This window comes from Ictidomys tridecemlineatus, chromosome 3 (assembly GCF_052094955.1).
Source record: "Ictidomys tridecemlineatus isolate mIctTri1 chromosome 3, mIctTri1.hap1, whole genome shotgun sequence".
NCBI classification, from domain to species: Eukaryota; Metazoa; Chordata; class Mammalia; order Rodentia; family Sciuridae; genus Ictidomys; species Ictidomys tridecemlineatus.
Window position 1 is genome coordinate 113846028 of NC_135479.1, and position 13872 is coordinate 113859899.

Sequence of the window (13872 nt, forward strand, 5' to 3'; positions counted from 1 at the left end):
TAGGAGAAAATCTAGAAAGTCTAGATCATCTCAGGTTTGTTAGTCAATCTTTAGATTGAACATCAAATACATACTGCAGAAATAATTAATAAATTGGATTTCATTCAAATTAAAATTTTCTGCTTTATTAAAGATAATGTCAAGATTCTGAGAAGACAAGTCATAGAGAAGGAGAAAAAAATTGCAAAAGACATATGATAATAGACTATTTTTCAAAATATGAAAAGAACTCTTAAAACTCAACAGTAAACACACACATACACACAATTAAAATAAGTGGTCCAAGGACCTTAACAGGCATTGGACCAAAGAAAATATACAGACAGCAAGTGAGCACATGAAAACATGTTCCACATCATGGGTCATTAGGTAAACTCAGGTCAAAGTGTCAAGGAGATACCATCACATACTAATTAAAATTATCAAAATCAAGAATGCTCATAGCACCAAAAATTTATGAAGATGTGGAGCCACTGGAACTCTGATTCCTTATACAAAATAGTACAGACACTTTTGAAGATGCAGATTCTTACAAAAAGAAACATTTTTACTATACAGTCCAACAAGAATGCTTATTAGAATTTGCCCAAAGAAATGGAAAATTTATATCCAGAGAAAAACCGGCACAGAGATGTTTATAGCAGCCTTAATCATAATTGTCAAAGCTTGGAAGCTACCAAGACATCTTTCAGTAGGTGAATATATAAGCTTTGCTACATCCAAACAATAGAATATTATTTAGTACTAAAAATAAATGGTCTATCAAGTTCTGAAAAATAAGAAATGCAGATACATATTGCTAAAAAAAAATCCAGTCTCTGTGAAAAAGGAATTCACATCATCTCCCAATAATCTCTGCCCCTAGGGTGCTGGAGCCAAAAGCCACCTTGAGATAACTAAGTTTGACTGCTGTAGCAGTCAGACACCCCTGTGTGTTCCCTTGTCTGAGACCCAACAGATATTCTACTGCATTGGTCAGTGGGTAGCAGATTATAATCCAGGCTTGACTAGGTGTGGCAGGGGCTTGGCTGAGGCAGCAGTAGTCTAATGCAAACCCACTGATGATGCTACACAGTGGAAAAGGTATGCTTCAATGTGAAGAATGTTGGAGATTGCTGCCTCCAAAAACCAGGGAATCGGGGAGCTTGCCCTTTGAGACTAGGGATGCAACAAGTCATGTGTGATTTCACATGAGTTTCAGGACTGAAGGTAATTATCCAGTTGATTTCCACCAATCCTCTCTCCGTGTTGCAGATGGACACCTGTCACTAACAAGTCATAGAGAGAACTCTGAATGTCTGCTGTTCCCTTGCCCATAGAGGCATGCTGGGAAGTCTCCAGCAATATCATCATGGCTCCAGTTGTAGCCCTAAGTGTTCATAATCTGAGAAGATCTGGAGAGAAACCACTTAGTGTTGGCCATGTTATGATCTTGCTTGCACCTGTAAGCACTTCAGCTCCAGCCACCACCCACTCCTACTCAATCCCTGGAGGGCACTACAAGTGAGAAAAATCAGGGGAAGAAAAGTCATTCATCACTCCATAACCAGGCCTGCCCAGCTCAGGGATTTTGAGGTGGGAAGGCTTGTCCATGGTGGCAACAAAGAGGAATAACACAACTTTTGTTACTACTGAAATCTATATGCCCCCTCCCCCCGATTCAGCTGGCCCCACATTTGTCTAATCATGCACTACTGATAAGAATGAGTAGAAATGTCACAGAGGGGACTCTATGATTCCCTGCAAAGCATTTAAACCCACAGCAGTATCTAATTTGAAGATAAATGCTTCAGACCCCTGACCCATGCTGGAGTAGCCAATGCCACAGTTCCATTCAAGTGGCACAGCCAATATTAACAGTACATGAGGAACCCCCATCACCTGACAGGGGCCACCCCACTTCTATATAGGAGAAACCACACAGAGTACACTCTCTTGTGTTTGCACATAATTACTGGAGTGCTCCCATTTTTACACAATGAATAGAAACAGTGGGTCTAACTCTAATATGGTACAAACTGTGCCTAAACTGACTAATTATAGCTAAAGGAGCTACAGGTAGATTATATTAGGGCACTCAGCTGAAAATAAACTTAACATTGCCTAATAAATGAATACCCCAAAACATATCTTCAGGAGAAAGCCACTTACTAAGAAAGCCAACCCACAAAAATGGTAAGGTATCCATTTCACCAAATGTGCAAACATTAATGAAGAAATACAAGAGATGTGAAAAATAAGGAAATATGACACTGATGAAAGATCAAAATTCTCTAAATAATAGATTCCTAAAATATTCAAGTGGATGAAATGACTTGTAAATAACTCAAAAGATGTATTTTTAAAAACTCAATAAATTCCAAAAGAATGCAGATAAACAGTTAAGTAAAATTAGAAAGACAATGCAGGATATAAATGAAATTTAACAAAGATATTCTGGAAAAAAAAAACAATTCAAAAATCTTGGAACTGAAGAGCCCAATGAGTCAGATTTTTAAGAAAAAAGTATTGAAAGCCTCAACAACAGAATAGACAAAGTTAAGCAAAATATCAGAACTTGAAGACAGATATTTCAAAATACCATAATTAGACAGAAGTAAGGGGAAAATAAGAATAAAGAGAGTATGCAAGATATTTGGAACATTATTAAAAAATTCAATGTTCATATCATTGGCATACCTAAAAGGGAAAAGTAAAGATTAAGGGAATAGAATATCTATTCAATGGAATAACAGCAGAAAACTACCCTAATCTTGGAAAAGATATTGACATTCAGATACAGAAACTCAATGGAACCCAATGTAGACATAACTGGAAAAAATCCTCACTGCTAGATATTATAGTCAAAATTTCAAGTCTACAGGACAAAGAAGTACTTTAAAATATGTGAGAAAAAAACTGCGAAATCATATTTAAGGGCAACCCTATTAGATCAATACCAGAGTTCTCAGAAAAAAAGCTAGAAAGGCATGAAACAATATGTTTCAAGTCTTAAAGAAAATAATTGCCAACCAAACATATTATACCCAACAAGTCTACCCTATTGAATCAAAGAAGAAATAAAGACCTTCCAAGGTAAATAAATGATAAGGAAATTTAAGACTACCAGACCAGCATTACAAAAGATGACTTTAATTCGGTCCTACAATGAAAAGGAGAAAAAAATAACTACCATTATGAAATTATGTGAATATATGAATCCCATTAGAAGAGTAGGTATACACATGAGAAATTTTTAAAAAAATCAAACATCAAATATTATCAATATATTAAACCATCAAAATTCAAAGATGAATGAGGAAAACTGAAGAAAAAAATATGAAAAACAACTAGAAGAAAATCAACAAGGGGGTGGGGATATGGCTCAAGCGGTAGCGCGCTGGCCTGGCATGTGCACTGCACTGGGTTCGATCCTCAGCACCACATACAAACAAAGATGTTGTGTCCACCAAAAACTAAAAAATAAATATTAAAATTCTCTCTCTCTCTCTCTCTCACCCTCTCTCTCTTAAAAAAAAAAGAAAATCAACAAAATACAGGTACAATTCCAATAACTCTGAATGTAAATGCTATTGATTATCCAATTAAAATATTCAGATTGGCTGAATAGAGTAAAACACAAAACCCAATAGTGTGCCACCTATAAGCAACTGATTATAGACACAGATTGAAAGTGAAAGTATGGAAAATGAATTTCCAATCACATAGAATTGAAAACCAATCAGGAGTTGCTACATTTATATTTGAAAAAATAGGCTTTAAGACAAAAATAGTATGAAGAGACAAGAAAGCCACCATATAATGATCAAGGAATCAATTTACAGAGAAGAAATGACAATTATAAATCAATATGGACCTAATATTGGAACACCTAATTTTACAAGCCAAACACTATTACACCTGAAGGGAGAGATAAGTTCCAATACAATAATATTGAGAGATTTCAATACTCCACTCTCACCAGAAAAAGAAGAAATCAACAAAGAAACATCAGTGTTAAACTACACTACATCTACAGAACATGTTGTCCAAAAGCTGTACAATATACATTCTTTTCATTAGCACATGGAACTTTCTTTAGAATGGACCATATATTAAGCCACAAATCAAGTCTTAATAAATTTTTAAAAATTATAAACATGTCCTATATCTTTTCTGATCACAATAGAATGAAACTAGAAATCAACAGCAAGAGAAACTTGAGAAAGTTATATTAATATGTGAAGACTGACCAACACAATTTTGAATGACAGTGAGTCATTGAGGAACTCATAATGGGAGTTTAAAACTTCCTTAAAACAAATGAAAATGGAAACAAAACATATCAAAACCTGTGAAATACAGAAAAAAACAGTATTAAGAGAAAAGTTTATAGCAATGAATGCTACATTTAAAGAAAGAAAAAGAAAAAAAAAGGGTCTTAGATTAAAAAAAAAATCCTAGCATATCAAGGTCTTAGAAAATCAAGAATAAATTAGTAAAAGGAAAGAAAATAAAATTAATAAATGAAAATAAATTATAAAGATCAGAACAGAAATAAATAGAGTCTAAAAGTGATACAAAAGAACAATGAAATAAAGAGTTGGCTCTTTAGAAAAAGAAGCAAAACTGACAAATCTTTAGAGAGAGACAGAAAGAGAGAGAGAGAGAAAGGAGAAGGAGAGGACTCAAATAGATAAAATTAAAGAAAAAGGAGACATAACTACTAATATCACAGAAATTCAAAGGATATTTGGGAATCATTTTTAAAAACTTTATGTAACAAGTTGGAAAATCTGGAAGAACTTGACAAATTTCTGGAGACATGTGACCTAGCATAATTAAATTAAGAGAATTTAAACAAAACCTGAATAGACAAATGAAAGCAATGAAACTGAATTAGTAACAAAAAAGTCTCCCAATTAAAAAAAAAATATAAAGCCCAGGATTAGATGGTGTCACTGCTGAATTTCTCAAACATTTAAAGAAGAACTAGCACCAATATTTTCTAAACTATTAATGACTCCTATTCAAAATAATGCTAGAAAATTTTAGGTAGAACAATTAGGAAGAAAACAATATAAAAGGCATCCAAATAGCAAAGAAAGAAGTCAAAAGTATTCCTGTTTGTAAATGATATGATTCTACACACACACACACACACACAGAAATTTCACCAACAGCCTCTTAGAACTAATAAGTGAATTCGGTAAAGTAGCAGTACAGAAAATCAATATGCAAAATGAGTAGCTTTTTTATATGCTAATAATTTTCTGAGAAAGAAATAGTAAAAGGAATTCCATTCACAATAACCACAAAAATAAAATAAAATATACAGAAATAAACTTAACTGAGAAAGTGAAAACTACAGTAAATATTACAAAATACTGGAGAAAGAAATTGAAAGACACTAAAAGGTGGAAAAACCTCCTGTGTTTATATATTGGGAAAATTATTGTTAAATTGGCTATATTACAAAAAGCAATCTGCAGATTCAGTGCAATCCCCATGCAAACACCAATGACATTCTTCAGAGTACTAGAAAAAAATCCTAACACAGAACTAGAAAAAAAAACCTAAAATTCATATGGAATCCCAAAAGACTCCAAAGAGTCAAAGCAATCTTGAGCAAAAGAGCAAAGCAAGAGGCATCTTAATACCTGATTTCAAGACATACTACAGAGCCATAGTAATAAAACCAGCATGGTATTGGCATAAAAATGAACACATAGACTGAAGGAACAGAATAGAGAACTCAGAACAAATCCACACAACTACATCCAACTGATTCTCAACAAAGCTGACAAAAAACTTTCCACAGGACAAAAAACAATCTCTTCAACAAATGGTGCTGGATATCCACATACAGAAGATCAAAACCTAACCTTATATATCTCACCCTGTAAAAATTGCAGTTAAAAATGGATCAACAACCTTAATATAAGACCTTAAACTAATTAAGAAAAACGTAAAGGAAACACTTCAAAACGTTGGCACAAATAATAACTTTTTTCAAGAGGATTTCAGAAGTAGAGAAAACAAAAGCAAAAATCAGAGATATACTTCAGTGGTATAATGGTGGCCTCGCATGTGAGACAGGCCCTGAGTTCAATTCCTAGTCCTAAAACATACAAACAAAATTATTAAAATGGTCAAATGATCTGACTAGATACTTCTCAAAAGAAGTAAGATGAATGGCCAATAAATATGTGAAAAAGGTTCAATATCATAAGCAATCAGGGAAATGCAAATCAAAACTATAGCAAGGTACCAGCACACTCCAATTAAAATTTTTTTTTAATTTCAGCAAGGATGTGGAGTTTAAAAAAAAATGCTTGTACACTGTTGGTGAGAATTTAAATTAGTGCAATACTATAGAAGTCACATGTAGATTCTTTAAAAACTACAAATAGATCTACCATATAAAGCAGCTATCATACCTGGGTATATACTTGAAGGAAAGGAAGTCAGCCTATAAAAGAGACATGCCCATATTTACTGGGCTCAATTCACAACAGCTAATAATCAGCCTAGGTGCCTACCAACAGATATAAAACTCATATATACAAAATGGTATATTGTTCAGCCATAAAGAAGAATGAAATCCTCTCATTTGCAGCAAAATGGATGGAACTTGAGGACTTATCAAGAAAATAAATCAGAACCAGAAAGACAAGTATCACAAAAGACATGCTCTTTCGTGAAAATGGAAATTGAAAACAAAAATTACCTAAAAGAAAGAGAGGGGTTACTGTGAAATGGGAAGAACGCCTGTAGAGTATAAGGAATGAGAATAGAAAAAAGGTGGATTCACAGGATCAAAGCATGATGTAAAGGCGTGGATGTAAATATCACAATGAATCCCACTAATTTGTACAATTAATGTTTGTTGATAATAATAATTAATACAAAGAAAAAAGCCACTATGAAAAAGCTATGTAGTATATGATTCAAGCTATATTACATTCTTCAAAAGACAAAATTGTGGTAATAATAAAAAGATCAGTGGTTTCTAGGAGTTGCTGTGAGGAGAGGGATGAATATGCAGAAGAAAAAGAATTTTTATAGCAGTGAAAATTCTCTGTATGATATTATAATGGTAGATATATGCTTTATACATTTGTTCCACCCACAGGGTGTGTATTACCAAAGGTAAATGCTAAACTAGGATATGTTCATGCAGATTCACCAATTTAGAAAAATGTCCCACTCTGGTGGAGTATGGTAATCATGGGAAGGCTATGCAGGTGTAGGGACATGGGTATGTATTAGTTTTCAATTGCTGTAATAAGTATCTGTGATAAATCAACTAAAAAAAAAAAAAGAAGAAGAAATGCTTGCTTTGGCTCATAGTTTCCAAGGTCCCAGTCTTATTGGTCCTATTGCGTTGGGCCTGTGGCAAGGCAGCATATTAAGGCAGGAGCATTTGGCTGAGGAAGTCACTCATGGTGGCTGGGAAGCAAAAAGGAGTGGAAGGGGTTAGGTTCCCAATATTTCCTCTTCAAGGTCACACTTCAATGATCTAACTTCCTCCAATTAGGCCCCACCTCTTAAAGGTCCTACCACTTCTCAATAGGGCCATGGACTTTATGCATGGTCCTTTGGGAGACGCTTCAGTTCCAAACTGTAGCAGGGAATATAGAAAATCTCTGAACCCTTCCTCTCAATTTCACTGTCATCCTAAAACTACATTTAAAAGGAATTTATTAAGGTAAGTTGTCACATTTCCAAATAACCAATGGATCAGAGGAAAACAATCATGAGGAAAATTAGCTAATACTTCCAGATGAGTCAAAATAAATATACAGTATAACAAAACTTTGGGATGTAGCTAAGAGGAGTGATAGAGGGAAGTTTATTGCTACCAGTTCCTGTAATGGAAAAAGAAAAAGAATCTAAACCAATAACCCAACTCCCCAAGTCAAAATGATGGAGAAACAAGAACAAACTAAACCCAAAGAAAGTAAAAAGAAAGACAATGATAAAGATTGGTGTATAAACTAAATAAAATAGAGAATAGGAAAACAACAGATAAAACAAAAACAAAAGTGTTTCATTGAAAAGATCAATAAAATTGATAAACTCCTAGCTAGACAGATGAAGAAAAATAAAGGGAAGACTTAAATTACTAAAACCAAGAATGAAAGCTGGATCCTGTTTACTGACCCCACAGAAATAAATAGTAGAATAAAGAAATGTTACAAACAACTCTATAACAACAAATTTAAATGAAACAGACAAATTCTGAGAATTAGTGAAATTGACTTCTGAAGAAATAGAAAATCTGATTAGACATATAATAAGTAAAGAGATTAAATAACTCTTTTTAAAGCTTCCAATAAGAAAAGTCCTGGGCAAGATATTTCAATGACGAAAGACAATACACATTAAAAAAAACTAATACAAATTATTCACAAATGTTTCCAAAATATAGAAGAGGAGGAAAAACTTCACATTCATACCATGAGTACAGAATCACCTTGATAACAAAACCAAAGATATTGCAAGAAAGAAATTGTAGACTGATATCCCCTATGAGTATAGATATGTAAATCCTCAACAAAATACAAAGAAACCAAATCCAACAACATATAGAAGTGTTGTGCAGTATACCAAAGTGAGAATTATTTCAGGAAAATAGATTAATAGAATATCTAAAAATTAATTATTGTGATAAACCATAAAAGTAAAGGACAAAAACCCCATGATCATATCAATAATGGGTGAAAAAAAGAATTTAAAATTTTTAATATTGTTTCATAATAAAATTACCTAACAAATTTGTGATAGAATGAAAATTCCTCATTCCAGTGAAGGGAGTTTATTTAAAAAAATAGATAACATCATTCATAATTTTTTTGTAATTGTGAAATAGCAAAAAAGCTTTCCTTCTAAGATAAGGAATAAGACAAGGTGTTAGCTCATTCAGATGGTAGGTCTATTCAGCATCGTACTAAAGGTTTCACTAAAGCAATAAGGTAAGAACAAAATAAATGGCATCCAATTTGGGAAGGAAGAAAAGCAAAATATTTTTTGCACATAGCATATCATATTCTCTAGAGAAAGTTCTAATCACACTGTACACAGTAAATTTGTGCAATTAAATAGTTAAATAAAAAACAAAAAATTCTTAAAAAGACAATCCTTAGAAGTATTGAAATCCTATTAACACTGATAAAGGAATTCAATAGAGCTGCAGAATACCAGAATGACACATTAAAATAAATTGAATTTCAATATACTATCAATGAACAATCCAGACATGAAATTGCATAACAATTCCGTTTACAACAGCATCAAAAAATAATAAGACACATAGGTACAAATTTAACAAAAGAAGTGCAAGTGTGTATACTGAAAACTATGAAATGTTGAAATAAATAATAAATTAATTAATTAATGTTGAAGGTATAAATAAAAAGAAAAACATGCTCGTACTTCAGAAGATATTTTTCAAATGGTAATACTCCCCAAATTCATTGACATTTCACCTCAATATCTCTATATCTAAAAATTAAGAAGCAGCACAATGTATATTGTTCTGTATGTGTTATTTATATTTTCATAAAGCCTTGGCTTCCCATGGAGCAGGCAGGGGCAGGAGTGGACATTCTGAGGTCCCATTCCAGCAGCCTGTAAGTCAAGGAAAGGCTATATTCATAGATTCAGGCCAGAGTCACTAAACAAAAACTGACAAATAAGCTCTGTGCAGACTCCTGTGGCTTCCCATTGCTTTGAATTTCCAGATAATATGACTAAGAATGATTAAAATAGGAGCAAGTGAAGCAGAGAAGGAGGCCAGCTGATTTAATTCCAGTGGAGGCATTTCAGCTTCTTCGGGGCTACCTGTATGCCTTCTAGAGCTAGGACTCTCCCTCCATCTCTCCAGACCGCCTTTTCCTGACCCCATGACTGCTTGTTCACAGGCAGAGCAGACCTAGTAGACGAGATAGGCTTTACTTAAGGATGAGCCTGCTTACTCATAGAAACAGAAAAGGTGGAGAGAGCCGGAGGGAAGGTCAAGAGGTATCTGAAGGAGTCTCTGCTGGTTCTTCAATCAGATACCAGAGAGCAGGAGGCATACTTTGGGGAAGGGTGACAATGAATGAATTCTTCTTTGGCCTTGATCTACATTTAGATTAGTCTGAGTTTGAGGTTCAGATCACAAAATGGGAATGCTTTTGTTGAACAGGTTCCATAGGAAATGGGGAAATGTCTTTGCAGAGTCCTTTCCATCTTTCGGTGGGAAATCCAGGGGCTCTAGGGCTGCTTGATTCTTCTTTGTCTGCCCTTCTACTGGGCTCATCTTTCTAAACTGAATGAATTGTAAACTCTCACTGCTTAATTGCTTTCAGAGATGGACCCCTGCATAGGTGGGAATGGATGTGCTCACATGTGTCAGAGTGAGAATGGCGTGGCCAGGTGTGCCTGCCACCCAGGGTACCAGCTGTCTGAAGACAAAAAGGCCTGTGCAGGTAGGAAGCGGAAGCTGATGGTTTAATTGTGTAATTGTTTGAAATTTTGTGGTAGCTCAGTTTTGAATAGGCAGAACAGCTAGGAGCAAAGGTGTTTTCATTTCTGCGTAAAAGGGAACATTTAAATTCTTATTTGATCACTCTGAAAGGTATTTTTATAATGCTATAAAACTAAGTGAAATTCTTAGTTACAATTAAGAAAAAAGACCTTGTGTAGCTTCAGAATTAATGCTTTTTGTTTTCTGGGGGTTTTTTTATTCTGAAATGACTTCTAGAATTAATATTTCAAAACCTTTCATAACCACACAGGGAGATTTTTATTATAGACTGCAGAAGGTGGGGATAACCTTTGAAAAGCAAGTGTGTGCAAATGAATGTTCTCAGAAGGTAGGAATAATTAAAATTAAAAAGAAAGAAACTCTGTAAATACAAGGTTACACATTTCTGTTTCTCAGAAATAGCAAAACAGCCATACTTCAATTCAAAGATGAAAGTGATAAATTATTCCATGACCAGGACTGATAAAGGAAATCATTCCTGTGGGACAGTCTTTGTTTTAATAACTTCTGAGAAATCGCAGAATCCTTCATTTTTATCATGACATTTTCGTGTAATGAGAAACAGCTTATTTAGATTAATTATGAAAATATAAAAATGTTTCCTGACTTACAGAACTGATAAACATTTTGTGAAATTGAAAAAATAATTAGACATAGAAATTAGTGTTAAGTTTGTTTTATTCCTTTAAAGCCAAAACTAAGATAAAATGTTTTTATGGATTCGGTTAGCCTACTATTATAAGGAAAACATTTTGCTTTAGACTTCTCTTTCCACAGATCTGCACCTGGAACAGAATAGGGTCTTATTAAATAGTTGAAAATTGATGAATATGAATAGGCAGGCAGACAGATTCATACCTATACACATACATACATACATACATCTCTACCATCTTTCTCAACCTTTTAAGACCTGATACATTATAACCATAAAATATATCCCTAAAACTACTGCCTATTTATATTTTTATGAACATATTAAAAGAATGAGTATTCCTCTTCTGTGCCCTGGTTTGAGACATGTAGGACAGTGGAAAGAGGAAATACTACTAAAAAAGAATTATGATGAGACCTGACATTTTAAGAGGAAGGAGCAGAAATTGCGGGCGCCTCAAAACTGAAGTCACACTGAATAGAATTAATGGTCAACACCAAGAGCGAAGGTTCCAGAGTTCACATGGCCTGCTTGTAACATTCCCTTGCACAACATAAACCATGGATTGCTACATATAAAAGCCCCAAACCTGCCTTGCCAGTGGCCACACATATTGTCTAATTTAAACCAGAGCAGTGCTGTTTTTGATTAACAGTGTGATATATATTCCTAAAGGCAAATTTTAATGACTAACTTCTACCTGTATTTTTGAGGGACCTATTTTTTTCTTTTTTTTTAATTAATAGAAAATGGTAGGTTCTACTAGCTAGAAGTGTTTATGACCATAAGACCAACAGCAGAAGTAAGGGAGAGTTGGTTTTTATAAATGCCCTCTTCATACTAAGAATATGGAGCCCATATGGTATTTGACCCTTCATTGTATGCTAGGGGATAAATGGAGGGGGAAGGTTAGTTTATTTTTATAGTTTACAAAGAAGTCTTAATTAGAGCTGCTAAGACATGGCTATTGTCTCTCTCTCTACAGATATAAATGAGTGCACCGAAGGGCTTTCTCACTGTGGTCATCGCTGTGTGAACTCAGTGGGGTCCTTCACTTGTGCCTGCGACCCTGGCTTTGAGCTGGGAGCTGATGGACATCAGTGTTACAGTAAGTGGCCACAACTGCTGCTCAGGAAATAAGTATGTGTGACTGGTACTAAATAAATGCAGTAAACAGAAGAACAACACTGCATATCTTGCCAAAGCAGAATCTCCTGAGAATTTCCCCCTGGGGTAGGATCAGGGTGAGGGCTAAGAAGTCCATCTCCCTCCATTTTACCGATAAAGAAAGAGGGGCTCAGAGTCAGAAGAAAATGGTTGGTGTAATGATCTGCCATGTGGGCAGGCAAGAACTAAGCCCTCAGGGTTTCTGATTTGGGACTCTTGGGCTTGAGAGCTCTTCTTTGTGAAGTGGTGCCTTTCTTTATCACTGCTGCTATGCATTATTTATTAATCACTACAAAACTCAATGTAAAACTGAAGGCAAAGGAACTAGAAGGAGTGAAGGAACCATCCTGCAGGAGACATGCTAGGCTGCAATATCATGCTCGACTCAGTGGGGGCCCAGGTGCATGTCTTCCACACTGGCTTTTTTCCTCCTTCCCCCATCTCCACTCAGCTTGCTTTTTAAGCAGCTCATCCTACTTTCCCGTCTTTCTCACTCTTCCCTCTACCTCTTCTCTTCAAATAAATCCGATCCATGTCCTCTGACCTTAACTTGATCCTTATCTAGGTCCAGTTACACAATTTAATATGCCCCTTATTAGGGATATGTTGCCATGTTAGTGGGCTGAGCTCACCGTGGTGGTTGCTGTTTGTTGGAAACCGTGGTTTCCCTGCTGGTTTTCATCTATGGATGAACACATTTCCTATTTCACTTAGCTTAGAACTATCTGATACAAATTCCTCAAGTTTTTTTCCTCAGTATTTCCCATCCTTATCCATCCCTACTTTTCCCCACCCTCTTTTTCAAATGACAGACGTTTTTCTCTTGTTTATGACAGATTTCTTCATCTCTACCTCTTAGGTGGTCTTCGTCCATGGACAATAAAATTTTCCATATTCTGATCCTACCTTCTCTGACTGCCCTCTTCCCTGCTTTCTCTAGTTCATATCTGTACCCTAGCAGGTAAGTTTTGCTGTGTTCAAAGCATAGCCATGCTAACTGGTTTTGTTTTAAATTTCATGCTGTAACACTCAAGATGATTAAGCAGCATGGCAGGACCCACATATAATGCCAGATTATATCACTTTCACCCTCTTTGCTCTTCCAAATCTTTTTTGACTATCTTTCCATACTTTTGCCTTTATCCCATCTTATCTCTGACCTCATCCAAAAATGTAGGCAATCTATCCTGCCAACAATCTCCTAGTCTCTGCTAGAATCACATGGGGAAGCCTTCACTCCTATTAGTATGAAAGAGTTGGCCCTATTTCTATCAAAAGCCATCTTGTTTGGATTCCATTATCTCTTAACATGGCCATAGCTTTGCTTTTGCAGTTATCTCCCTCTTTTCTGAATAGTCATTTCTGCCTTCTGGGATGTTCTCATTAACATAGAAACATGGTCAAGTGCTTTCTGTCTTGAAAGTATGTTCACATGGGCCCACATCCCAATAGAACTTTCACAGCAAAATTTTTGATGACCATGATCAGAGTCTCTCTTTTCTCATCTTACAGCCCATACTAATCAAGACTCCATCTC

At 35.1% G+C, this 13872-nt stretch overlaps 1 protein-coding gene across 8 annotated transcripts in view; it reads left to right on the top strand.

Moving 5' to 3' along the window:
* The window catches only part of LOC101973364 (EGF-like and EMI domain-containing protein 1), a 616632-nt gene that overhangs the window by 486425 nt on the left and 116335 nt on the right, over positions 1–13872 (top strand). For all 8 annotated transcript variants that reach the window (XM_040270043.2, XM_040270041.2, XM_040270039.2 and 5 more), the window contains 2 exons: positions 10335–10454; positions 12154–12276. In XM_040270043.2, coding sequence (XP_040125977.2) covers positions 10335–10454; positions 12154–12276 — 243 coding nt within the window. The remainder of the gene's footprint in view (positions 1–10334; positions 10455–12153; positions 12277–13872) is intronic.